This window comes from Balaenoptera acutorostrata, chromosome 13, assembly GCF_949987535.1.
Source record: "Balaenoptera acutorostrata chromosome 13, mBalAcu1.1, whole genome shotgun sequence".
Taxonomy (NCBI): Eukaryota; Metazoa; Chordata; class Mammalia; order Artiodactyla; family Balaenopteridae; genus Balaenoptera; species Balaenoptera acutorostrata.
Genome location: NC_080076.1, coordinates 14,641,872 through 14,669,818, shown reverse-complemented (window position 1 = coordinate 14,669,818; position 27,947 = coordinate 14,641,872). Strand labels below are relative to the sequence as shown.

Below are 27,947 nucleotides of genomic sequence, written 5' to 3'. Positions count from 1 at the left end.
TTTTTTCCTTTAACAGATTACCCAGTTGTCGTCTTTGTGTTCATGCTTTACGCATTAGAAGAATGAAAGATAAAATACCCACGACTCCAATATGAGAGTCAGTATTGTGTAAAAGGAATAACATGTGGGGACTGACAAGTCAAAAAAGTCCCTAGCTAAGTTGAAGTTCAAATCAGCCACAGGAAGCCACTTACAGCAGGCCCAGCACCCCCGGTCGGCGAGCCTGGATTCAGCATGCGGGCTCAGGGAGTACCGAGAATTGCTCCAAGGGAGAGGAAGGAGCTCACATTCTTTATGCCCAAAGCTGCTTTGAAGTTTTGGACTAAAAAGAGAAGGAAAGTTCTTGCCTCTTTAAATAATCAGGCATAGAAGAATGAATTTTTTATCCCTAAGTCTAACATCAAATTTATTACCTTGCCTCTAACTAGTGCCTCCTCTCAACTTCCTGCCATCACCTAAGCATGAAAGTTTCCTTGTCGTTGTTTTCCCGCGCCCACCTTCTTTCATATCCAGTCAGCTTGCAAGTGTTGGAGACTCTGCCTCAGGAGTTCAGGTCTCACCGACCTTCTCCGCCCCCACCCCTGGTTGAAGGTCTCCTTACCAGCTTCCCTGGACTCTCAACTGAGTCCCTCACCCCTCTCCACTCCCCTCCGGCAACACAGCTAAACAGAGATTTGAACAAGTACATTTGCATGCTTAAAAGCCTTTAATTGCTCACTATGGACAATTAAATATATTCCAAACACTCCAGTGCAGCAATATTCAAAGCTCCTAGCTACTGGGTTTTGCCTGTATTTCCTGTCTTACCTCTCATTACCCTCCTGAATCGACCTCATTCTCCAAGCAAATTAAATTATTTTCCTCCCCCAGACAGGCCCTTTCCATCCTGCATCCACATCTCTGCACTTGCATTTTCTTTCACTTGGATGCCCTCCTTTCTATCCTGCAAGGCCTAGTTCATATGCTACCTTAAACATTTTCCTCCCTGATAGAAATCATTTCTCCCTCTTCCGACCTGGGGTAGCATTTTGTTTTTACGGGTCTTAGGGCCCTTATCACAAACAGATCCATGTTATAGTTACTCATGTACAAAGCACGTGCTGCAGAGTCACTCCTGAGGAAGAATTCCAGTTCATCCCATGACTCGCTATGTGGCATCTGTCAATGGCTGTGCTGCAAATATTCATACCATGGTTGATTTCAAGGAGTTGGAAAGAGATGTGCAAACCGGCTTTAGTGATAGCCGGAAGGGGCTGACCCCAGCACGCCAGTATTCATTTGTTTCTTTGTAAAACGGGAAAAGAATACCTTTCCATGGAATTCTTGTAAAGATTAAATGACAAAGAAAATGTGTGTTACTTAACAGAGCCTGGCATGGAGTAAACACCACACGCTAGTTCTTCTGCTGTGATTGCTCCTGTCACCCCCGCTGCTGCTCCAGCGCGATCGGCACCACCGCTAGTAACAGTGTCATGCCTGAGCCCACTCTTGCTACTACTTCCACTGCTCGGATTAATGATAGTATCTGCCCCACTAAACTGCAAACTCCTTGAAGTAGGGAAGCACCTACTTACTATTTTTCAAGCGCAGGGCTTTACCAAACACCGTGCTAAGAGCTTCATATATATTTTCTCCCTTAATTCTGACCATCACCCCATGAGAGTCTATAATTATCTCCAGTTTCTAGATGGTGAAATGAGATTGAAAGAGTTTAAGTCACTTGCTCAAGAGTGCACAGATAAGAAGAGGTAGGGCTAAAACTGAAACTAAGTTTTGTTTGGCTTCACGAACCATTCTTTGATTAAACATATTTGATGCTCAAGTATTTATCAAATTAATAAATTGTCTTAATTTTAGATGGCAAACTTAACTTCTTCCCCTAAACTCTTCCTCCTATGGATTAATCTTTATGGTCCAGGGAAGACTACAGAATTGTCCTACCTGCCTAAAGTTCTGTACAAAGTCAAAGCTGTAAGAGAAAACACTGAGTAGTGATTATTTGTAACTTCTTTTTTTTTTTAACTTTTTATTTTGTATTGGAGTATAGCTGATTAACAATGCTGTGATAGTTGCAGGTGTACATGTAACTTCTTATCAAAGAAGCATTTTAGCCAAAGAATTACATTTAAAACACATGCTTTTTTGTAATAAACAAGCACAAATCCAATACAATTATAAATGTCGCGTAAGACTAGAAATTAATGAGCACGTGAGACAACTCCGAAAAATCAAAATTGATCATTCTTGTCTAAGTGTAGTCAAAGAAAGTGCCCATGGACTGAAATGTAGTTTCATTAGCTGGATTAAAAGTGAAAACCGGAGGAAGGGTAAAGTAGGTCAAAAACCTCCTGACTCCTTTAGGATTAAAACATTTACTAGATACTAAGTATGTGTGAAAGGATCAGTAAGAATCTATTTGCCATTCTTGGAGGATATGGAAAGAAAGACAGGACACCCTCAATTGGAAAAATTGATTATAAAGAGAATGAAAAACAAAGAATTGGGCATGAACTCTAGCAAAAGGATTTCTAAAGTGGAAATTCCTTTATTCATGACCCAAGCTAGGGAATTTATAGCTAGAGGGTCAGTGTATATACAGGATACACAAAGCAGGTTTTATTATGGGACTGATCAGGTTTTTCAAAGCCAGCTCTTAATTACATAATTCAAGCTTTCTATCATTTTTTGTTATATTCCTCTCACCCACATGTGGAGATACACACACTCACACACCCCTAGCCTTATATAAGACCATATATTGTTCCTAAAATCTTCATTTGAGCTGCCCTATACCTCCCCCTCAGCCACATCAACCCCACAGTTCCATTTCTGAATGTCTTAAAACAGCACTCCCTCTCTCCTAAACTAGTTTCGTGGTGGGAAGGAGAAGGAGAGCAAAAAGAACAAGTGGTGAGAAAGGGAGGATTTCAGAGACTGATCACAGCTTGAATGACCACCATAAGAGGGTCATTAGGTTTAGGGTTTCCCTAAAGGGAAACCCTTTAGGCTCAGGGTTTCCACAGTTTCTGAGGAACTTGGAGGAGCAGGAACTCACAGAATAATAAATAATCAAAATTAGAGTAAGCCAAGAGTGATGACTACTTTTTCTAATAACTCTTCATGGAAATTAAGTATTCTGTTCTTCTTCTGTTTGATTTTTTTTTTCAAAAAAAAAAAGGTAATACCATAATTCTTCAATTCTAGACACACCATCAATTTATTAACAGCTTCTCTGAGGGATGGGAGAGGAAATATGACCACATTAAATCTACATAATGATTTTAAGATATATCTCATTTCAGAAAGGTTAACTTTGGAGTTTGGGGCAGTGTCATGAGGCAGGTAAGGTGTGGCGTAGGTGAATGGAAGTGAGAGCACAGCCCAAATCCAGGAAATGTGGTACCTGGACAACCTCTTCTGGTTCTGTTGAGAGTTGGTCACCTCCATAGATGGCTAGCTTTGGGGAGACTGGTGAGTTGATGGCCACAAAAGAGGATTGGAGCTTCTTCTACTCACTTAATGAAAAGTGAGATGGAACATCTGTAGTAAATGAAAAAGACTTCAGGTCAGGGAACTACCTCATCTTCCAGCATACAAAACCATACTATACACCATTTCCAAAACAAAGCCCCACTGGTAAGCTTTCGTCAGTAGCACAGACATACACATACAGATCCAGGAATGTTGAAAGTTTGTTTACAGAAGCACTGAAAATATTTTCTTCATGGGATTCCACAACGGGAATCTTGTTGTTTGTGAACCGTACATAGTCAAAAACACCATCAGCATATGAATTTTTCACTCCAATTTATACCTGGGACCACCTGTTCTCTGTGGATTCTATACTCCAATCTGAAGGATTTGACTCTTAAGTAAAATGTGTTTATTCGTATTTCTCAAGAGAGACCCTTGATTGGGAGGTGAAATAATGTTGTGACACTGAGCTGTGTTCTGATTGAATGTTGATGCACCTCGGGTACACAGTCATATTTCACTATAATACCTAGGATCTTCACAAAGTTTTGTCTTTCTTTTTAAGTACATTTTTGAGGCTCTTTTTATAAGTAAAAGTGATGGCATAAGAAGTTTAGCTGCCTAAAACCACAGCACCACAGCCTCCATTTACCTCTGTAAAGGTGTGAGTCTACAACAGAAAATTAAAACACCCCCCTGTTCACAGGGGGAGTCACTAGCAGAGGCGACTCACTTTCTCCTTCTGTAGAGATGTCATTTGAGCTTTACTGAGTAGTACTTCCATTGACCATGGAAAGCTCAGGAAAACTGGAATAATGAAGAAAGAAATCAGAGGGAGACCATAAAAGCCCAGTTCATTTCAAGGAGAAAGCAGTAACCATTCCTTCCCCCTACATTTTAAATATCACAACAAATCTAAGTAACGAAATAAACAATTCACTGAGAGCACATTTTATGTACAACTTTAATTTCTTCCTACTGTGTTCATTACCAAGTTGTTTACTTTCTTCAGGCAGGATGGGGGAAAAAACTTTTAAAAGACTCATTTAACACAGAAGTCAATTTCCACTAATGTAGTCTTCGTGTGGCATATGTGGTCTTCCAAAGCAGACCTATATATACATGTATACATAGATTAGCCTCTTCCTTAATAAGAACAACAGCAATTAGCCTACCTTCAAACACATCATCGCTATTCTTATCCCATAGGGAAAAAAAATCAATATGAGAACCATTTTATTTACAATAATGGCAGACTGGTTAGTATTTCTGACAGAATGGATTTTCCCCTCACTTGTATAAACATCTCTAATTGTGAAAAGAATAATGTAACAATTGGATAACCCAGATTTTACTTCCTGAAAAGTTAGGCAGGGGGTATTTTCCATGCATTCTGCCATGAGAAAGCAGGAATAAAGTGCTTTCCAATCAACTGTAGCTATCAAGTTATTTAACACAGAGAGAGTTTACAGGCACGTCAGGCTTTGAAGTTTCAGGTGTGTCAGGGGGCATGTGAAAGCGGCACATGGGCCACCAGAGCTTTCACAGGATCACCAAGGACTCCACAGGTCCTAAACATCCAAAAGCCACTTCTGTACATGTCCCGTGAAAGGGAAGAACGTGAGGGCTTTGCACTGGTGTACAGGAGGCCAAAGTGGGCAGGAAAGAGAGATGAAAGCTGAGGCAACTGAACGGCCTACAAAATATTCATCACAAAGATTCCATAGAACGCCTTCTTTTTTTTCCTGAGCTCTTCAGATCACACTTACAGGTAAAGATAGGAGGTTTTAATTGGCAAGAATGCATGTCTAGTTTGTAAGAGATGGGGGAATATAAGGGACAGTCTTAAAATTCCTCAAAATTTCCTCAAATCTCATTCTTTCCAGAAAATTTAGCCAGTGGAAGCAGGAGAGGAGACATTTGCACCCCTTCCACACACACACACACACACACACACACACACACACACACACACACACACACACACACATGCACCTGCTCATGTAGAACCCCAAAACAAGATGTTAAAAGTAGACAGAGAAAATCATCAAAAATAATGCTTAGACAAAATGTCCACATATGAAACACAGACATTAAAGGAAATACATTAGAGTATATATTTTGAGTTCTACCTTTGATAAGTGTGACCCAAAAAGAGAATTTTCTCTATTCTACAGAGTTTTCGAAGAGATAGTCCTTCAATGTTTCCTCATACAAAAAAAAAAAAAAGTTTGGTTATTACAGAATTGGGCTGGGCCAGATTTACTACCCAATAGTACTTATCATTGATGTAGAGATCTGTAAAATAATATATATACATTAGGCCCTTTCAGAATTTTGGTCCAAAAAGTGCCCACAAGATGTTTCAGGCTCAGCTTCATCATTTTTACACATGACCCAGGTAATTGCTCCTTATGTGGCTGTTCAAATGTCAGTTGACACCTTAAGTCATTTACGGAATACTTTCACCTACATTATCCCAACAGATTCTCACAGTCATCCTGTGAAGTAGGTGGGAGAACTACCATTCACTGCTTAACAGATGAGGAACAAAAATTCATAGAAGTGAACAAGTCAGAGGTGATGAAGGCAGAACCAGGAGCCAAACTGTCTAGTGACCCTTAGTCTAGTGAACTTTGGGGAAATTACAGATAGGTCTGTGTCTCACAATATATGGAATATTCCCATTGTGGTTACCAATCCCAGTATTCATTCTGGCGATACCTTTTTTTTTTTTTTTTTTTTGGTAATGCCCTTTAGTCCATCTTCTAGGTCCCTAAAACAGCATAGCTAATTCTCAGCAATCTTTTTCATTAATTCATCTCCGGGGTTAAGGTTCCTTTTTCCAGAATGTCTCCCCTTAGACAGGGATCAGAGAAACATGAGCTGGGTTTCTGTCGATCGGTCTAAAGAGAAAGGAAACAGCTAATACTTGGTGACCCCCCTTCTAGCAAACCATTGTTCTTTATTAACAAACACGTCACCCCAAATAAGGCACAGGTGGCTTGCTTTTACTTGACAATCTGTCTTTAGAGCTCTAACTGATAAGAGGCACAGCCTCCCATTCTGTTAGAGAAATTCTATAGTCTCCCCCAGCTTTTTCCTCTTTATCAGCTCTCACTGAAGTGATTTCTTATACAGAAATGAAATGGCATATTGTATGAAATGATTATATCTTTTTAATTCTTTTGTTCATTTCAATAGTATTTGAGAGGAAGCTAAAACGAGTTCTGATGATGACAGGTGGAAGGTGGTAATTGAGTTAGCAGCAATGCATTCACTTTAAACCACTTGTAGAAATGGAGCATTGCTTAGTCGCATAGGTCTGAAATCCCCAAATAAACACATTTGTTATGAGAAGATGACAGCAGTTCTCCACATTAACAGTGAAAGTATTAAGCCCACAGAAGACATTCTAGTTGTTTTGACAGAGTGGCTTGAGTGCTATGCCACCTCATTAAATCCAGCCAAAGTAAAGGAAGAAAAGGTTGATGAGGTCATAGCCCAGGAGTGAGGTCACCAGCTAATCTGACCTCACAGCAACAAAAGAAGTTTGATGAAAAGGTGTCCCCAGGGTAGAAGTCAGCATCCCTTTGCCTAAATGAGTCTTTCAGCTCAGAAAAAAAAAATTGTTGGCTAGACTCTCTTAGCGTGCCCAGGGTAGCATGTGACTAATAGCACTTTAAAGTCTATTGTGAATGATATAATGATTAACTGACCTTTTAAATCCTAGAAAGGTTACATTAGCAGCCACTATCAGTGCTTCAGAGCTGAAGCAGTAGAGTGTGAAACTCGAATTCCACCATGAGCTCAGAGAATGATTAAAGTCAGAAGTGATCCATGGCTGCTTATAAATGAAGTCCAAGAGTCCTAATATTATCAATAACATGGAGTAGACAAAATATAATTGTGGGTGGCAAAAAGGATAGTTAGATTTTGCTTTTAGTTTTCTAATGAAAGCAGTTGGGCTAATGAAAATATTAGTTATTAGCTGTAAATTTTGGAAATGAATACTATTTTTAAGAATGTAGGAGGCTGTCTTATAAATATTTCAAAGAGCACACTATTAATTCAAGCCAATCAATAATACAGCATACCCCTCTAGTTACCAGTGAGAAGAAATTTATTCACTAGTTTTATTTCTTTCTGAAATCCATATTTAAAGGTTTGGGATTGACTATGTCAACATAAGTTGTCTTCTTTTTATCAAAATATTATTTATTACTCAAACACTTCTAAAGCAGTGTTATGACTCTTTAATTTGTTGAGTAGAAAAAACGAATATTTACTGAACTGACATTTCTTGAAAACTTGCTATAAGCCCACAGGAAAGAATCTGACATCATCACACTGTGTTTTCCTTAACTTGACAGGAAGTCAACTTCCAGTAGACTGACTTGAATCAGGACCTCATTTGGGAAGTATAAGTGTTCAATAAACTGCATTATTTTTTTATTTGGAAAATACTCAAGTTCAGTGGCTTTATCATCCTGAACTCTACTTTCTGAAAACCTGGCAATCCCATGTGGACTTCTGGTAGAATGAGCAATGCAAAGAGCTGGCTTGGACTTGGCATGTCCTTGTACTTCTGGGGATTGATGGACCTTACAACCACTGTTCTCTCGGGCACACCAACACCGCCAGGCAAATTAGAAGCGTTCCTGTCAGACAAGCCACAGTCACACTCTCGGACAAAGAGGAGCTGGGTTTGGAACCAATTTTTTGTTCTGGAAGAATACACTGGAACTGACCCTTTGTATGTCGGCAAGGTAAGAACTGCCAAAGAGAAAGATAAATTATCAGAATATTGAATATTGACATTGAATAAGAATATGAATTGACTATGAAAGCTCAAATAGTCTAAGGCCTGAGAACAATTTTAACTAGAGGTATGTTACTTGACAGCTAGTTGAAATCTAATTTTTGCTTTGTCAGATACCGATCAGAAAGGAAAGATTTCTCTCCTTGTTCTTGCCTCTGTTCTGAGTGGGAAATACTAGGAATTGGATTTTTGCAGGAAAAGCCTTGGACCCTGTAAGAGCCATTCAAGTCCCCCCAGAGGCAGCAGCAGCCTCAGGAATAACAGGATGGGGAAGAAATAAACTGGGAAATGCAAAGGGAGGAGTAGAGGGTTTTTTGCCTTTTATTATTTTTTTTCAAAGCATTTCCACAGGTATTGCCTGAGGCCTAAATTTAATGGAAATAAAAAGAATAAAACATTCTTCATTTCAGAAGATCCTAGCTTGTGCTTCAGGATAGCTGGAGACAATCAATGAATATATTTATAAACTTTATACTCGAATTTCCTTGATTTATCTATCATCATTTCATTTTTAATCCGGGCTTTCTCCTGTGTTTACTTATTTTGGATGTTAATCAGAGACCATTTTGCAAAAGCAACCAAATGAGAGAAAATGGGAAACAAGGAACTAATTAGAAAATAAATAATTCATTCAACTAACAAACACTTGTTTATTAGCACACAGGCTAAGAGTGTGAGTTTCAGAGTCAAATATATGTGGGTTCAAAACCCAGCTCTGCCAATTGCTTCCAGAGTGACTTTGGAGAACCACGTAATAAGAGAACCACAACTTCTCAAGAGCTGTCTACATAAGCTCTTTCCTCAACTCCCACCCACTTCTCAACCCAGTTATCTGACTTCTGCCCTCACTCTGCACTCAAGCTGTCTTTTCAGTGCTCCTAAGGGCCTCCCCACCACCAGACCCAATGGTTTCATTTTATGGAAGCACTCAACAGCGGCCTTGGACACTGCTGCCCAGTCCCTCCTTCCTGACTCACATTCTTCTCTCAGCTTCATGACCTTCACAGTCCCATTTTTCCTCCTTCCTTCTCAGCCTCTTTGCTGGTCCTCTCCCTCTGCCTGACCCCAACCATTGGTGGTCCTGTAAGCTTTGCCCTGGGTCTCTTCCCTATCCACACTCATTCCTCATTCCCTGGGTGGATTCGTCATCCCTATGGTTTTAACCCCCACCCCCAAACCAATGAATTCAAAACTTCCACCTCTGGCACAGACCACTCATCTGAGGTTCAGACTTACAAACCCTACCGCTCCACATTTATGACTCAAAGGCATCCCATGTGTAGCATATCCAGTAAAGAATTCTTTACGTACACCCCGTTAGACTCTCTCACCACCATTATTTTTCCACAGCTCTAATCACAACCAATAATACCTTATTTATTTGTTTGTTTATATGTGTATTGTCTGAAGCCCTAGACTATAAGCTCAGTGAGGACAAGGACACTGCTCCCATTTTATCCACAAGGCCTAACACAGCACCTGTCACATAGGCAGTGTTCAGAAAGATACTTATGAAATGAGTACCTCGTGGTGTAGTAAGGATTAAGTAATAAGCTAACACATGTAAAGGGCTTTAGCAGAGTACCAGGTCCAGAGTAAGATCTTAATAATCGTTACCCTGTAGTAGCTGTCGTCACCGTCGTCATCGTCGTTGTAGTAGCAGCAGCAGCAGCAATAGTATAGGGAGTTCCTTATGTGAATTAAGCAGCTCAGTAATGCATACCTAATGCACCTGCAAATCTCTTGGCCTCAAAACCTGTGAATTTTCTTTGCCTTCTGCCTTCCCTTCTCTTCTTCCTTCATGCACAACCAGTCACCACATTCTGTCAATATCTCCTTGCCAGTTTCTCTGAGATTCACCTCATCCTCTCCAGGCTCTGTGATTACTGTGGTCCCTCTGTTCTTCATGATTAGATTAACTAAGCAGGTGCTGTAGGGAGAATCTTCCCATTCCTCCCGCTAGGACTCAGGACATTTACCTCCTTGAAGCACCCTTTCCATCATGTCACTCTTTTGATTAAGAAAGCACTGTAGCTCTCCAGTGCTTATCACAGCTCTTAGCATACAGTTCAAGGACTTCCAGAAAATGAGTCCTCCTCCCTTATCCAACCCTCCCCTAGGATTTCTCAAATCCTGTCCTGATCTCAGTCAAGCTGGGTCTCCTTACTGGCCCCGACACGACATACCACGTCAGTCCCTACCCCAGATGAGTGCCCATGCTACTGTCATGCCAAGGACGCACGGTCAGCCCCTCTCTGTTCAATCATATTCAGATTTCTCAGGGCCCCAGCTTAAAAGCCTTTTCCATCATGAATACATCTTCCACCTATTCAGAGTCCAAAGATCTCTAGCCACTTGATATTTGTAAAATATTTCTTCCAACTAGACACACATAGCTACCGCTAAAATAGGTTTAAGAAAATGCTTTCGTATTCAGTAATTGTTTTGTGTATTTGTACAGTTTAGAGCCCTCCTCCCTTCTCCCAAAGATAGAAACTGAGATGCCATCCCTGGCCTTCCCTACATTTCCCTAACACTGAGTACCCAGCACAGAACTGGACATACAAAAATGCAGAAAGACAAGAGTATCTGACATGTTTCTGGGCTACCACAGTACCGTGTGTCAGTCATATTCTCATAAAGCAGATCATTTAATCATCATAACAATGCTACGAGGTAAGTATAATTCACTACTTTTTGATAATTAGAGTAGGGAACAAGGCTCAGAGAGGTTACATTCCTTGCCCAAAGTTACACAGAAGGCCAGGAAATCTGAAACCGAAGCCATGGGCTTTCTTTTACGCTGCCCTGCACGTGGCCATGACTTTAGACCTAGCCCCGAGAGATACACAGAAGCAGCAATGGTGTCGGTGAGACCGGGAATGTAACCAAGCCTGTTTCCTGAAGGTGGGAGCACACAGCTGTGTAGTACCCTCTAGTACGCATGATTAGTGCTCACCCTTTCCTAATCACCCCAACCCAGGACACAGGATACCCCCGCATCTCCACAGTCATCCTCTCCAACCAACACTCCAGCAAACAATGAAAGTTTTTACTCTGAATTGGGCATGTCACCTCCACATGAAGAAGATAATTATGTATTCACTTACCCAGGCACTTTTCCCCTTTACTTTCTTTTGAAAGAGAATCCATCCACCTTTCATTCCCTCTCCCCCAGGGGCATTTCAGCTTGTCACCTTGAGCTCTGGAAGATGTCTGTTTAGAGAGCTGGCCTGAGTATTTGCTTATTTCAGAAAGGAGTGTGGCAACAATTATCAGCTGTAATTGGTATGGCCTTATAAAATCCACACTGGGCTTTCCAGGGACAAGGCAGTGTCGAGTTAAAGCTAGATTATATTGACATATGCAAAGAGGGGAACGCAGAGAGCTTGTGCTTGTGCACGAATCTGTGGTCCCAAGTCATGCTGAGGTTAACAACTACACAGAAGCTGTCTAACCACAAACTGTAAGCACTTGCTGAATTCCTGGAACTATACGAGGCACCATGAAAGACAGCAAAAGGAGTGAAAGTCACCCTTGTGTTTAACATTTTTTCATGATCTTCATGTACTTCCCATCATTCACTACTCCTTTGGCTCAAGATCTTATAGACTAAAGAATTGTTAGGTTAAGTAGACTATCCACCTGCCTGTCTAGGATAAGTACATAACCACGTGCTGCCAACTCCATTCCAGAAGCTCCTTACCTTCCTCCAAAGAGCTGGTGCTCAGTCAGTGTTAGCTGAATTAAGTATGGATAAACATAAAACACATTTTTATTGCAGTGCCAATTTGCTGAGTGACTTAGAGAAAAGCTGTTAATATCTCTTGTTTTCAATTTTCACAACCAAATGTGTACTCTACGGCTGGTAAACCTAATGTTTACCTAATGTTTACATGCACAATACTGTGCTGGTTACTAAGCTAGTGTCTCAGCTCTGTATTCGCCTTTCCATACTCCACTTTGTGATGCTGGGGCTGGAACTCTGCAAACCACAGTTTCTCCTTTTCCAACCAGCTCCCACTGGGTTCTGAGAGTAGAATGCACTAGAGGGAGAACCAGAGGCAGGAGGAGGGACAGGGACTTGTTCCTGTCACCTGCAGCAGCTGACTCCAGTTTCTGGACGCTTTCCGCAGCCCCAGCCCCAGCCTCACCACGCCCGCTGAGAAGTATCAGCACCATGGATGGTACCCCCTTCTCAGAGGTCTGAGTCTCAGTTCCGTGGGAGGTGGGCGCTGGGGGGCCCCTCCTCTAAACTCCTGAAGCCCCAGCCTGACGGGGCAGCCCTCCCTTCTCAGAGGTCTCTGGCTCAGCCTCCTCCAAACGCCCAGATTCCAAGAGCCCCAACTTCTGCCCTCTGCTCCCCCAGCCAGAGGGGCACTAGCTGTTTCCTGGAGTTACTATCCCTCCTATGACACCTCAATGTTCCCTTTCTGCCTTTTCAATCCTTCATATTAAATTCTCCCTGCTGAAATAAGTGGTGTGGGTTCTGTTCCCTGACTAGATCCTGAACTGATACAATTTCAGTTGACCCTTGAGCAACGTGGGGGTTAGGGGCACCAACCGTCCGCAACCTGGAAAATCCATTTTTAACTTTAGAGTCGGCCCTCTGTCTATATCCACGGTTCCTCCCTAATCACAGTTTACTCTGTATCCGTGGTTCTGCATCCACAGATTCATGTGTAGTACTGTTTGCAGCATATACTATTGAAAAAAATCCACATGTAAGTGCACCCTCGTGGTTCAAATCCATGTAGTTCAAGGGTCAACTGTATAGTCCCCAGAAACTAGCTCTGTGTAAGCAGATCCTGGTCCTTTTCATAGCTGGTACTCTTCCTGTTCATAGGAGGCCCTCCTGCTTCTCTGTGGATGTCCTCCCCCTTCCTTCCCCCCTCCTCTCCCCTCTTTCTTGCACATAAACACACACACACACACACACAGAAGGTACCTGAAAGGTGCTTGCCAGCTCTTTTAAGGCAAAGGTAACATGGTTTCACTAAAAGCTTTAACCCTACTACTACACCCTACACCACTCATTCAATAAAATTTTATTGAGCATTTGCTACATGTGAGGACTCACACTAAGATGGAAGCCACGTGGCTCCTGACTTCAAGGAACTCACAGTCTAGAGAGTTCCTCAAATTCTTCTCTCAATACAAACAAAAACAAAGATAACAGATCCAAGGTTCAGCCCAGACTCCACTGACATCAGCCAGCCGAGTAGCTCCTGAGGAACCAGAACCTTCTCTACAGCAGCAAAGATTTCTAGCCTCCTGTTACTTATTAAGTACTCTCCATAGGCAGAGCACTTAAACTTGGCCTATGATGATCACAAGTATGCTTAACTTTCTTAAGGTTCATAGGACATAACTTTTTAGATGACAAATAGAACACCTCAAAACAATCCTGGGTATTTTCTTTAACGTCAGCTTCTATTCTCTCTTTTTCCCCTGGATAATCTGCCATGCCCTGAATTAACCTATTTCATTCTAAGTGAAAGTTCTATGCCACATGCCTTAAAACTGCACGTATTTATATATATATATTTATACTTATACATGTATAGACATATATATGTAAACACACACAAACATATAAATTTTTTTTTTTTAATCCTTAGATCCCTGTCCTCCTCCTCCCAACTCCATTCCTCCGCCTGGGAACACAGGTCCAGATGGAATGGATTTTCATTTCTTTGTGGCCAGGTCCAAATAAAATGGCTTTCTACTCTACACAATAAGAGCTAGGCACCTCTGCTTTTTTAACTGCATAAACAGAAGATTTGGATTGCAATAAAAAATAATAATACTGTATATGGAATGAGGAAATGGGAGAACTTTATATTCAAAATAGAATTCTTTAAGTAGAAAAAAATCCACAGCTATTTTTTCGGTCAGTTTGTTCTCTTATTTCCCTTCTCTAGATAAGACACAGCTGAATTCCTCTGGGCAGCAAAATCGCTGCCTGTGTGATCTGGCCATGAGTCAATTTGAGATCAGCTCAAAACCAGCCACAACCTCCAAACCCATCCTTGTCTGAGGATGCTGTAAATACACTTTCAGGTGTCTTCTTGGTGTCCGTGCCATTTAATCCTCAGACTAACACTGTCCCAGCAATGCTTCAGGCAGCCTTCTCCAGCTTTTACCATTGGGCTATGCATAACAAAAAGGCCAACAGGTTGTTTTTTGGCCGTCTCTGCTACACTCCTGAAGGTCTGAAGGGAGTACAGAAGAGCTGGGCATGTTAATACCCTTCTCTCTATGCACGTATATCATCATGGTAATTGGCCCCATTTATAGCTTTCCTATTATGGGAAAGACACTGTACTAGGTGCTTTACATACATTAATCTCTAATGAGCCCAACAAACCTTCACAGTAAGAATTGACATTGTCCTCTACATTTATAATATGAGGAACTTGAGAGTTATAAGCGTTAAATAATTTGTCAAGGGCACTCAATTTATAACTGATACAGACTGTTCAGGCCAGATATACTTGCCTCTCTGGCCTAACCCTAACGCTGGCTGTCTGTTTTATAAACTATATCTCATGGACTTCATCACCGAGCTATGCAAAGTGCTAACTACCCCAGCAACAACAGAACTGGTGGCGGCTGACTAAGTGTAACTAATTTTCTGTTGCCCCCTTAGAGCAGGACTATTATAAGATAGCACAAAATGCCAGGGTTCTTGCCATCTATATACATGGTCTATAATTAGGGATGCAGGAGTTTATTTCTAGGCTTAATATGAAAACTGTGCCCCTGGACTCATTTCAAGAGTCGTTACAAAGTAATTTGGGAGGAAATATAGCTGGATGGACAGATAAAAGCATGTCCCTAACAGAACCTTCCACATATAGATTTGAGTGATTCAGTTATGAGGCCAAGGACTGGTTCCCACCAAAAGGAGAGATACACTGATACAAAGAATAATAACCAGCAGTAAAATTCCATTTTGACGCCTGAAACATAAACAAGTATAGTCCTACTGAGTGAAACTACGGAATTCAGAGAATTTCAAGAGCCCCTGGAAGTCATTTTGTATTTCCAGTACGGTGGCCACTGGTCTATTTATTAGCTATTTCATCAGCTTCTCAGCCAACTTGAATTGTCATAAAGTTTCTGAAATTCCAAAATTTAATTTATATCAACACTTGTAAAATTTTTAAATGTTTAGCCTTGTCCTTTTTTTAAAAAGAAAATTAAATGGAAAGGCTGGATTCCTTCTTATTAGACTTGCTCCTATTGTACACGTTGGGACCTACACTTTCCAGAACTCTTGTTTTCTATACTTCTCAGGGAGAGGAACTTTAAAAACAGTATTAAGTTAAGGATACTGAATGGGATGTAGAGAAACTTTACTTATTCATCAACTTATATTTGCTCTTTGATATAATCATGTTCAATGCAAATTAGTTCTTTGTAGACATTTTAAACATCTGAGTGAAAAAAAGTCTTTCTGTTTGAAAGGAAATCATAAATTTAGACCATACTGAAAAATCTATTTATTTCTGACACCTGTTCATATATGTCGGTGTTTTTTTTCCTCAGCTTCACTCAGACATGGACCGGGGGGATGGATCCATCAAATACATCCTCTCTGGAGAAGGTGCAGGCGTCGTGTTTACCATCGACGACACCACTGGAGACATCCACGCCATTCAGAGGCTTGACCGAGAGGAAAGGGCCCAGTACACTTTAAGGGCTCAAGCTCTGGACAGGCGGACGGGCAGGCCAATGGAGCCAGAGTCAGAGTTCATCATTAAAATCCAAGACATCAATGACAATGAGCCCAAGTTCCTGGATGGACCTTATGTCGCCACTGTGCCAGAAATGTCACCAGTGGGTAAGCTGGAGATTCACTGATTCTCACAAACAGCGGTTCCACTATAGAAGATCCTCCTGTCTAAACGTGGAGAAGGACGGAATGTGCAGAACAGTTCACAAATCATAAAACTCTACCAAGCTACTTAGACACTGAAGTCAGCCATAGTATAAAATAGTAGTAATACTAAGCCTAGTATTGTTATTCAGTTCCGGTTCTTAAAAAGCAGAACAAAATATAGATGATAGATAGATAGATAGATAATATTTGATTCATAAGGGAGAAGCATTTTGGTATTATCAAAAGAGGAATGAGGGGCCCAAAGACTGTGTTGTCCTTACGAGTTACTAAGAATTTAAAACACAAGTAACTCCCATCCCCACTGAAGAGGTACTTCTGTACTAAGCAGTTATGGAAACTTGACCTAGAAAGAGGCCTTTCCCAAGGAAGCAGACATAACATTTGCAAATGCTTTAAAATTGCCCATTCAGGATTGCATTCAGCCTTTAGCAATTCAACTTGAACAGGTTTCCACCATCTCTCTCCCTCAGGGACTTCTGTCATCCAGGTGACAGCCACAGATGCTGATGACCCAACCTATGGCAACAGTGCCCGAGTCATGTACAGCATCCTCCAGGGCCAGCCATATTTTTCTGTGGACTCCAAAACAGGTATGTGATGTAATACTTGAGTCAGAGGTGTTGATTTTATTCTCTAATAATCTGTAACTGCTATTTATGACAGACCCAACTCTCCTTTTCAAGAACTCTCTAGGGAGTGTATTAACTAGAGAGGATTGTTATAAGCTTTGGGATTAAGAGACCAAACTAGCACTGCCCTGGTGGGTAAGGGCAGCACAATGCATAGACAGTGGATAAAGTCTGATTGGAGAGGCCCAAAGAACTGCCTACACAAAAGTATACCTCCTCACTAACCTGTAAAAAATCCTATGGCTGTATTTATTCCCAGGGAGTAAGGTCTTTTATAACACCAAGAAGATCTAAGAGGATTGGCATATGAACCTGGGCTCGCTACAGAACTAGAATAATTGATTTTGAAACTAGGAAGAACCTTAGGGGAATCATCCAGTCCATCACTCTTCACTTAAAGGATAAGGAAATTGGGAACGGAGACCTAACAAAGTACTTCTGGTTGTAGAGATGTCCCCTGACATGTGGTCTGATGTTCTTCCCACTGAGCCACCCCATACTAAGCAGAGAGCAAGGCCAGAATGAATGTGATGAGGGGGGAGAGAGCACAGAGCATGGAATGTGGCCCCCCAAAAAGGAGGTGCTACGTGGGACACTCTGACAGGGAGGACAGCATAGAGAACCGGGTGGGTAAGGAGGTAAGGAGCAACGTGCTAGAAAAGAACACGTCAACAATCAACAAGTCAATTTGGCTTTGGGATTTTTGTTTTGTTTTGTTTTCAGTTTTACCCAAGAGCTTTGACTACAGAATTTATGTTTTATCTATGAAGGATTCCCTTTAATACTTTCGAGTTGGGCACAGCAATTATTATGATTATTATCTTGCACTTGTTCCAGACTTTCTCCCTTTTAAAATACATTCATAAATATTACCATATTTGAGCCTCTCAATAATCTTGCAAACTAGTGAAATATATGGAAGTGTTGTTATTCCCATTTCACATACAGAAAAATTGAGGACTGAAGAGTAATTAACACAAAACTAGAGTAAAGAAACTTACAGCCACAGAGGTAAAGTCAATGACAAACACTCAAAGTCATCCCTTTACAGGAAATAGAAAAAACAGATCTCTATTAGCAACCTGGTATAATTTTTTTCCAGAAGTCCTCAGGGGAACCAGGCATTTGGAAAACTGTACCATAAAAGTAGAAAGTGAGGGAGTATACATTAGTAGGAGGAAAGAAAAAAGGTTGCAGTTAGGGACTTCCATAAAACAGTAACTTTAACCACTCTACAGATGGAGGGAGGGAGAGTGAGGGGGTGCCCACAGGGAGGAAAAATACAGACAGGAAGAGGGTAATGTGTCCTTTACATCCCAAGAGGAACCTTACATTATTTTGACAGCTCCCAGAGGGCATCTATAGTGTTAAGGTCAAAAATACATGAAAAGATCGTTATTGCCATGCCCACAGGCCATTTAAAAAAAGAAAATGCTAAATATTTCACTTCAGAATGTTGTTACTATAATGCAATATATACACATTATAGGAGTAAAATGGGGACAGGTTTGTGGTTCCCAGTTCCTTCCTCTGGCATGCAAAAGGTCTATTTAGCCAAGGGTCATGTTGTAAACTTGCAGTAAACACGCCTTTAATCTTTGCCTGGAGAGCACAGAAGTCAACTTTTCTAAGTGGAAGGGTTCAAAGGAAGATAAAACATTACCACACATCCTTGGCAGGATCAAAACAACACGTTTCACAGGATTTTGACTTAGACCCCTCTTCCTAACTGAAACCATATCATCATACGGCAGTGCTGCTACCTACTGTCTGGGGGAGATCATCCTGTATGTGTGTTAAACATAAACAACTCACAGAGCATCTTTCATGTCTTAGCTCACGGAATGCACTGAAGCACAGAGGTAAGCAGAACCTAACAAAACAGAATGAACATATAACAAAAGGAAAAGCAAATCTGAATTCCAACCCTGCTTACAATTAATTACTGGGGAGGCAGGAGAAAGCAGACTAGGAATGAGTTGCCTAAAGAAGAGTCATTCACACTACAAGGGCTCTAGGGGCTGAATGAAGAAAGAAAGAGCTAAAGGAGAATTATCTAAAATCACAGATTTGCAGGCATATGAGGCTTTGTTTTCCGGACCCGAAGCCCCAGTTTTGTTTGGTGAGACAGAGCAGCCTGAAACTGTCTCAGACTGCCAGTTCCCCAGTCTGTTAGAGAACCATTGCTGCCACCTCCTGTTTTTTCTCAGTAATGTTGCCAAAGGAAATCGGCCCGCGAAGCTCTGCCGGCTGGAATAGTTATTTATTCACCCTTTGTTTAAGCACAGCATTTTTTTGACGCTGGGATTCTGACCTCAAATTTAATAAAATATGTGACTTGCATCTCAACTCTAGCCATTAACAATGCACAAGGAGAAGCCTAGAACCCAATCTTTAAAATGGAACTTGTGGTTTTGTTTTTAAAAACAAAGTCATTTCTATCCTGCAGGTGTAATTAGGACAGCACTCATGAACATGGACCGAGAAGCCAAAGAATACTATGAAGTGATTATCCAAGCCAAGGACATGGGAGGGCAGCTTGGCGGATTAGCTGGGACCACAACGGTCAACATCACCCTCTCAGATGTCAATGATAACCCACCCCGCTTTCCCCAGAGTGAGTACCTAACCAGTGAGAGTATAGGTCTCAAGCCAGAGGGATGCAGTTGTGACAGAGGTGAAAGAGAAAGGCCTGTCTGAGTCCCTCTTTGAGTTCAATTATTCATGGATTCCTTTCTGACATTTATCATGCAATTCTCACATAACTATTTCCCTTCTAGATACCAACTTCCCATAGCACTAAACCAGTGTTTAAACTCTTTTTTTCTTGATTGCCATGCCCTGACCACTCCCCATAAAATTAAATATTAAGCAGTAAGATTTTGTTGGGTAGGGCTGAACTTTAGAGAGCCACAAACCATTGTAATATATAATAAATATCTAAGATTTTTTCACCTCTCCCCAACAAGAATCAATTTTTGCCCCCTAGGGGGCAATATTGCCCTTGTTGAGAATGCATGCAGGGAAACTAAGCCAAGGCTGGAGGTGAACATAGTGACCCATCTGACCACCTTAACCAATCAATTCACAAGCAGGTACCAAGCACCTGCTTTGTAAGGGCCCTGGGCATGAGGGGCACAAGATGCCTGAAACCCAGTCTCTGCCCCTGTGAAGCTTAAAGTCCACTTGGGGAGTACATACTCGATAGTCATCAAAAGTTAACCAGGAAGCAGCATTTGCTGTGCCACTAGGTTAGGGTAGAATGAAGCCTTCACAAGAAACCAAGGTGAGTAAAGGCTTAATAAAAGAATGAGAGCTCAGCAGGGGATTGAAGAATATAAAGGATTCAAATAGGAAGAAAGGAAAACATTCCAGAAGGGGGAAGCTATTCATTCATTCAAAAAATATTTGCTTTGGGCAACATTCTAGATATGGGATATAAAGACCTAGAAATAAAGCTGCGAATGTAATTTTATGTTCAAAGATCCCTAAAATGAAGACCTGCTCTTCAGTGTTTCAAATGTGTTGTATTTCTAACGGAAGTCACTGCAAAGGTTTTGAGCAAATGAGAGACATAAAGGAAGGCTAATTTGATAGCCGTGTACAGCACTGGTTGCTAGGGGTGGAGACTAGAAGCAGGAGAGTCTGTTAGGAGGCTTTTAGAGTGGTCCAGATTTGAACTGATAAGGATGTAAGGAAACAGCAGAAGGGGTGGAATGGGGCAAATAAGAAAACATGGACTTCTGTCTCTTGATTTCTTGGCTAAGGGAAGATGGAATCAAAGATGACAGTGATGTTCTAGTCTGGGTGACAGGGAGAAGAACTGCACTACTGATAGAAACAGAGGGTGCATAATGGAACTAGTGGCAGGGAAGGAGGAAGACAAATTCCAATTTGAATGTGAAGTGACAGCAGGACAATCAGATTGAAGGTCCTTAAGGAAGGTGGAATATAGAGCTATGACTGTGGAATGGAGCCCAGGAACGGAGATGTGAATTTGAGAAGCAGATGCCTGAAAGGGAGCACTTGGAGAAGTGAGAGCAGCAGACACAATTCCAGGTGAAAGACTTAACCAGGGGAATCAGGTTAAACAACAACAACAACTAAACTAAAAACTAAAAACCAGACCACCAGCTGAATAGCTACATTTTAAGTCAGTCAAACCAAGTAAACCATCTATTTCATCTATGTAAATACAGGAAGAGGACTCAAATATTTACATACAACTGGTATCCATAAAGTCCCCATGAGATTTCATGAAACTAAAAGACAGTATATTAAATATTTCACAAGTGGTACAAATAAGTAGGTTACTAAGTTGATTGGTCCTACAGTTCAGAATAGTAGCGCATCATGAAAACAGTTTATGAAATGCCATATGGATTGGCTTCTTAATTGCTTTGCTGATCCTGTGGGTTCCATCTTTATTTTTTCATGAATGGCTCACACTGTGCACACTGTAGACTACAGATTCTTGAACATCCTTGATCCTATTTGGCTTTGTAATTTGACACTAGACAGTATCTCTGAGGCATAAAGGGAAGAACGAAGTTATTACACAGCTCACAGTACGTAGATTTGGACATACTGCAGGAAAGTTGTATTGTTACCTACCAGGGCTCTTGGCCTCCTTAATCAATAGAAATTGATCAGAGGCCAGACAAGAAATTCAGGCAAGGCTTTACTGGGGACCCTGCTGCAGCAGCAGGGAGTGAGAACAAACAACAGGTTCCCTTGCTTGCTCCCTGCGCGGGGGCGAGCTCGTTCCTTATACGGGGTGAGGGTAGGGGTGTGTCCAGGGGTCGGGACAGAGGGGTGGCTGGGGTGGTTTGCCCATCACTTAGGTGGTGTTGTGTGCAGGGGGCAGGCGAAGTACCCTGCTTTTGCTCTGGGCCCTTCAAAAGTGGCACTTGGGTTTTTTGGTCTCTTTGTATCTTTTGTCCAGAATTTGCCCCAACTGTGCATGCACCCAGTTATTTTTAGTCTCATATAGTTTCTCTGTCTTTTGTTGCTGGAGGAGAGGCGTGTCCAGGTGCAAGCACTGCAGCCCTGCAGCAAAGGGGCCCAGGTCCCAGCCTGTCTCAATATCACCCCAAACACGGCAGCTTCACAGAAGCACAACACAATACAGTGATAACTGGGGTTTTAGTCCTGCCCCACAAGGCAACATCTGAACACCATTCTAAAGCACACATTTTGAGTTGTCATTTTTTTTAAATAATGAAGAACCTAGAATAGAGTGGAAACACAGATTATGTTGCACGGAAGACAAAATGGAAATGTGTAAAAGTAATCTCTGTGTCTCTAAACATTGTTCACACATTATCTCTGCTTCCTCTAAAATAGTCATTATTTTTGGATTTTTAAAAAATTTTCTTTATCTCACCATTAATTATTTCTCCTATTTGCTAAGACTAAGTTTAAATGATCTCATTATTCTATAACCTACCTTGGATAAACTCTTTGGCATTATTAATCTTCTGATTCTTCATTTTGGAAATCCCATTTTCCCTCTTTTTCACAAATATCATAACTGATTAGTTGTGGTTGACACAATGACACACCTACTATTTTATATTGAACAAGCTCAGTCACCTTTAACTGAACCAAATGTAAGGGAATGTCAAAACCTCAGACTATTTATTTCTAATATAATGCATTATGTGTAGAAATTATATGTATATGTTTGTTTCAACACAGAACAGACAGCTTTCCTGGAGAAAATTATTTGTTTTTCCCAAATGTGTTCTGCAATAGAAAAGTCTAATCCATCAACAACTTTGGAAGTGAATGTAAAGAGATCATGAAATCCAAGTGCCTCCAGTTTAGTACAGACATTAGCAATTTCTTGGCTCACACTGGCAAAGAACAGTCATCATTTCTCCTCCTGTGCAGGGGAGGGTGCTATGAGCTGGCTGGGTGCTGTCAGCCTCTCCAAATCTTTGTGAGACTCAAGCCGTCACATCCCAGGCTTCCCAGGTTCACATCCCCACAGCTTGCAATGCATATTAGAATCAGAGAGACCATGTACATATTGAAAATGTGATCGCTTGATATAATATTTAGTCATTCACGTTATGATTGACAAAATAATGAAGAATGTCAAAAAGTTTAGCCCCAGAGAAGGTAAGTTAATGAAAATACTACTTCATGGAGACAAAAATGAACTGAATTAGTGAATTCAGGATATCAAGTTGAAAAGGAGAACATTACTGGCTCTGAGTTTCTTACATATGTGAGAACTCTGGGGGCATTCTATTCTGGAAAAGAGAACAAGAAGCTTCAGAGATCTGTCCATGAAGAAGCTGCCAATGGGCAGTGCCAGGTGCACGGACAGACTGAAGCTGGTGGAGTTTGTTCTCCATGGCTGGTCCTCCTTGTAGATCACTGGTCTCCATTAAATTTGGGCAGGTGGTCATAGAGACAGGCATTCAGCATGATGGCCAGGCTACAAAGGAAAATGTGGGCATTTGAAACGTGAACAGAGTAAATACATACTTTGTGACCACAATGTTTTTTCTATTTTTCTCAGAAGTAATTAACATTTGGGGAAATGGTTCATTAGGAAGGAAAGATTGGAAAGCAAGGTATTGATACTTCTACCACTCTGAAGGTAGATTCACTGAGATGAGAAATATTTTTGCTTTTGTCTTGTCCTACTCCTAGGATTATGATCAAGGTATTTTGGCACCTACTTATCAAATATCCAGTACAGGCTATGACCCAATAACATTTACTCAGCCTCTTTGGATCTCAGTTTTTTCATCTGTAAAACTCAAGTTTTAACTTTTGGACCATGATAAAGATGTTTTGCACAGCATGGTGGACATGATGTGATACTGAAGAGGCTTTTTTTTGGTAGTAATAGATTACAGAAAATGCATGTTCTGACTCTTCCTCACAGAACATTATCAGATGAGTGTGTTGGAATCAGCTCCGGTTAGCTCTACTGTGGGAAGGGTGTTTGCCAAGGACTTGGATGAAGGAATTAATGCAGAGATGAAGTACACTATTGTGGATGGAGATGGTGCAGATGCATTCGACATTAACACAGATCCCAATTTCCAAGTCGGCATCATAACTGTGAAGAAGGTAATCCAACTCCTTTTTCCAAATCATTTCAATGGAGGCTTTGAATGTGTATGAAATATTAGTAAGGACTGTTATATTATTGATATGTATTGCTTCAAATTCTCTGATACACTTTCCTATCAATAAGAAAAAAGCCTCTTACTCCTTTTGTTTACACGTAAACACTGGCTGTGTCATCATTTTACAGAAAGGGTACCAAGTCATGATAAAAATGTATTATAAATATGTCACTTCGGACTTCCCTGGTGGCGCAGTGGTTAAGAATCCGCCTGCCAATGCAGGGGACACGGGTTTGAGCCCGGGTCCAGGAAAATCCCACATGCCGCGGAGCAACTAAGCCCGTGCACCACAACTACTGAGCCTGTGCTCTAGAGCCCACGAGCCGCAACTACTGAGCCTGCCTGCCACAACTACTAAAGCCCGCACACCTAGAGCCCCTGCTCCGCAACAAGAGAAGCCACCGGAAAGAGAAGCCTGTGCACTGCAATGAAGAGTAACCCCCGCTCACCGCAACTAGACAAAGCCAGAGGGCAGCAACAAAGACCCAATGCAGCCAAAAATAAATAAATAAATAAATTTATTTAAAAAAAAAAAAAAGTCACTTCTCCTAGCTCACTACTTAGCCACTTTAAAAAACTGCTGTAGCTTAATTCCCTAATGATGTTAATGACTTAACCAATATCTGCATTTTAATAACCTCATTTTTACCACAGTATACCATAAACAACAATAAAGCTAGCTATACTATTATTATTAATCAATAAATAACATGCAGGGATTTTTAAATTGCTACTTAAAGACCTAAAGATGCTAATCAGACTTGGAAAGGTTTTATCAAACACAGCTGCTGAGTGATGTTACCACTTGGAACTCCTTCATAGTAAGGAGTTATAATAAGTTAATAAGTTTTCATAGTAAGTTAATAAGTTTTTGAACGTAAGCTATCGATTCTGTGGAATAAAGCACATATGGACATACTCAGCTGAAAGATAAAACCTAAAAATAATTGAAGTTTTAACATCCTAATAAATATATCTGATAAAATACATTAATTCAAAAAAGTATTGATTTCATCTTCCTTCTCCTCTATTTCAAATACAACTTAAAACCCAAGATATCTTAAATTATTTCTTCAACAAAGATTTGTTGAATGCCTACCTATGTGCCAGGCACTGTTCTAGGCAGTTAATGTAGAGAGTAAGTAAAACAACTGAAAACCTCTGCCCTCTTGAAGTTTACATTCTAGTAAGGGGAAGAAGACAATCAAATAGCAAGTAAGTCAGTAAAGTTGTATATTAGAAAGCGATAAGTGCTATGTGGGAGGGGGTGTAAAATAGAACAAAGCAAGATCAGAAGAGCCAACATGACTTCCAATTTAATTGCATGCTTGTGACTGGCCTCACAGAGAAGTGACATTTATGCAAAGACTTGAAGTGGGCAGAGTCACAGCACAGAGTTGGGCAGGCTGACAAGGCACAACCCTCGGAGGAGCCCTATAAATGACTTTCAGTGAGAACCATAAATGGCAGCCCTGTAAACAAGGGAATGGACACGGAAATACTGAGGAAAGTGTTCCAGACAAAGGAACAGCCAGTGCAAAGACCCTGAGGTGGGACTCTGCCTGGCTTGTTTCAAGAACAGCAAGGGGGTTTATAAGGCTGGAGAGGGAGACCAGAAGGAGATGAGGTCAGAAAAGTAACAAGGGGGACAGACTGTGTTAGGACCTTGCAGGCAGATTAAGGACTTTGGGTTTTAATCTGACTAAAGTGGAGAACTGAAGGATTTTAACAGATGTGTGACATCACTGGACTTTTATTATGAAATAATTACTGTGTAAGCTGTGTTGAGAAAAGGCCATAAGGGGGCAAGAATGGAAACAGGGAGTCCAGCTGAGAGGCTATTGCAATAAACAAGGTAAGAGATGATGATGGCTGGTCTACGGTATTGGGAATGGATGTGGTGAGAACTGGTCAGAATCTGAATATATTTTGAAAGTAGAACCAACAGGATTTCCTAACAGATTGGATGAGGATATGAAAGAAAAAGAGGAGTCGGCTGAGCGACAAAAAGAATAGAGATGGCACTAAGTGATACGGGGAAATACTGGAATTCAGTTCTGAGCATGTAACATTTGCAATGTCTATCAGACACCCAAGTGGAGATGTATAGCAGTTGTCGGTTATAGGAGTCTGGAATTTGGAGAAGAGTTCTGGACTGAAAATATAAATTTGAGAGTCATAAATGGTACTTAAAGCAAATAAAAAATAATAATATTCCAAGGGATCGAGCATAGATGGAGAAGAGGGCAGTGAAATAAATCCTGTGGCAGCCCAATGTGACGAGGTCAGGGAGAGCAAAAACAAGCAAGGAGACTGAGGAGGAGAGACCAGGGAGGCAGAAGGAAGATCAGGAGAGTCTGGTGTCCTGGAAGGTGTAAAGAAACTGTTTCCAAGAGAAGAGAGTGACTGCTCTAAGTGCTGCTGTGATAAGTGCTGCTAAAGGTCATATAAAAACACTGAAAATTAATCACAGACTTTAGGAACAGGGAGGTCATTGATGACCCTGACAAAAGCAACAAAGTCATAACTTAGAATGTGGCACAAGTTAATGTGTTAATAATAACTTTATTCTATGCTGTTCCATAGAGTTGAATTAACACTGCTTTAGAAGGGAGGAAGGGAGAGTTCACATGTTTGTCCTTATTTATTTAATGTGCAATCAAGTACAGCAAAAGAACAGATATATCCAGCATTCCTCCAACCAGAAATCTTTATAACCAGCACACAATGACCTCAAAACAGTGCAAAATGCTGACATTAACTTTGGAACCATCATATAAATCTGGATGTAATTTAAATATTGTAGTTTATTTTACTCATATTCTTTGAGAACTAATAATACATTATAAAAGGTGACTAGAATAATAATACCAAGTTGTTGTATGACATAAGATTAAGAACACTCCCCTATTATGTGGCATGCCTCAAGCTAAAAATTAATAATACATTGCCTATCATGACTGGTAACTATAAACAAGGTAAAAGCTCAAAGTTTGGGATAATTATTATCTCTTTAAAGCAAAATTTATCTTTAAAGAATTAAGCAATCAGAAAAAGAGCTTTTGAGGTTCTCAATATATTTTAAATTTTATTTTATATCTTAAATAATATATAATTCTAAATAATAAAATATTAACTTATGTCCAATTATTAGAATATATCTTAGACCTCACTATAAGCCATTAATTTAAAAAATATTAACTATTATAATTTTGTATATGATGAGATTGGTTAGGGTGGTATGGCCATAGACTGTATCTGAAAGGAACCTCAAAATGTCGTTTCTCCAGTTCCCTTACCTGGAAAAAAGATTAAACCTCGTAAGACAGAACACTGTCTTTCACTGTCATTGCTAAAACTATATCCATGTTTAATCAAAACATGTATCAACTTTGCCAAGGTCATTTGGATTTCTCTTCTGAACTTACGAGGTGCCAGAAAATGGAATTAAGAAACAGGTCAATAAGCTGAGTAGATGGACAAGTCAAATATAACAAATACTTTAGAGGCTATTGACTGCTAAATCTATACCTTTGGAACAACATTCACTCAGATGCTTGATCCACACCCATCCTCCTACTTGGTCATTAATAATGTCATGTAAAATTGAAAGAAATGTTCTGCTTTTGATTTATTTCCCTTAGGCCTATTATTTGTCTAAAAAAGCACACACTTTTTCAAAAAGAGAAATTAAGTTGAATTGATAGAATTGGGTCTTCATAAAACCACACTGATTACTACCCAGTATCTTGGGTCTTTTTTGGCTTTTAAGTAATCAATCAATTGATTTTCAGTCTCTTAATTTAAATGCTTTTCAAAGATAACTTGAAACATACAATTTTCAGAATGTTCTTTATTCTATATGAGCATGATCTTATATCTTCAGCATGTCTTCCATCTTCCAGCATACAATAAACAATTGTTTCAAGTCCGCTCTCCTCTTAGGCAGGCCACAAAGCAGA

General features: G+C 40.5%; 1 protein-coding gene across 2 annotated transcripts in view; it reads left to right on the top strand.

The window, feature by feature from the left end:
• CDH20 (cadherin 20) overlaps window positions 1–27,947 on the top strand; it is a 200,631-nt gene that overhangs the window by 130,887 nt on the left and 41,797 nt on the right. The window contains exons 2-6 of one of the 2 annotated variants that reach the window (XM_007191997.2): window positions 7,848–8,243; window positions 15,851–16,145; window positions 16,676–16,795; window positions 19,284–19,451; window positions 23,739–23,926. In XM_007191997.2, coding sequence (XP_007192059.2) covers window positions 7,998–8,243; window positions 15,851–16,145; window positions 16,676–16,795; window positions 19,284–19,451; window positions 23,739–23,926 — 1,017 coding nt within the window. In that variant the 5' untranslated portion in view covers window positions 7,848–7,997. The remainder of the gene's footprint in view (window positions 1–7,847; window positions 8,244–15,850; window positions 16,146–16,675; window positions 16,796–19,283; window positions 19,452–23,738; window positions 23,927–27,947) is intronic. The other variant, XM_007191998.2, reaches the window with a different exon arrangement.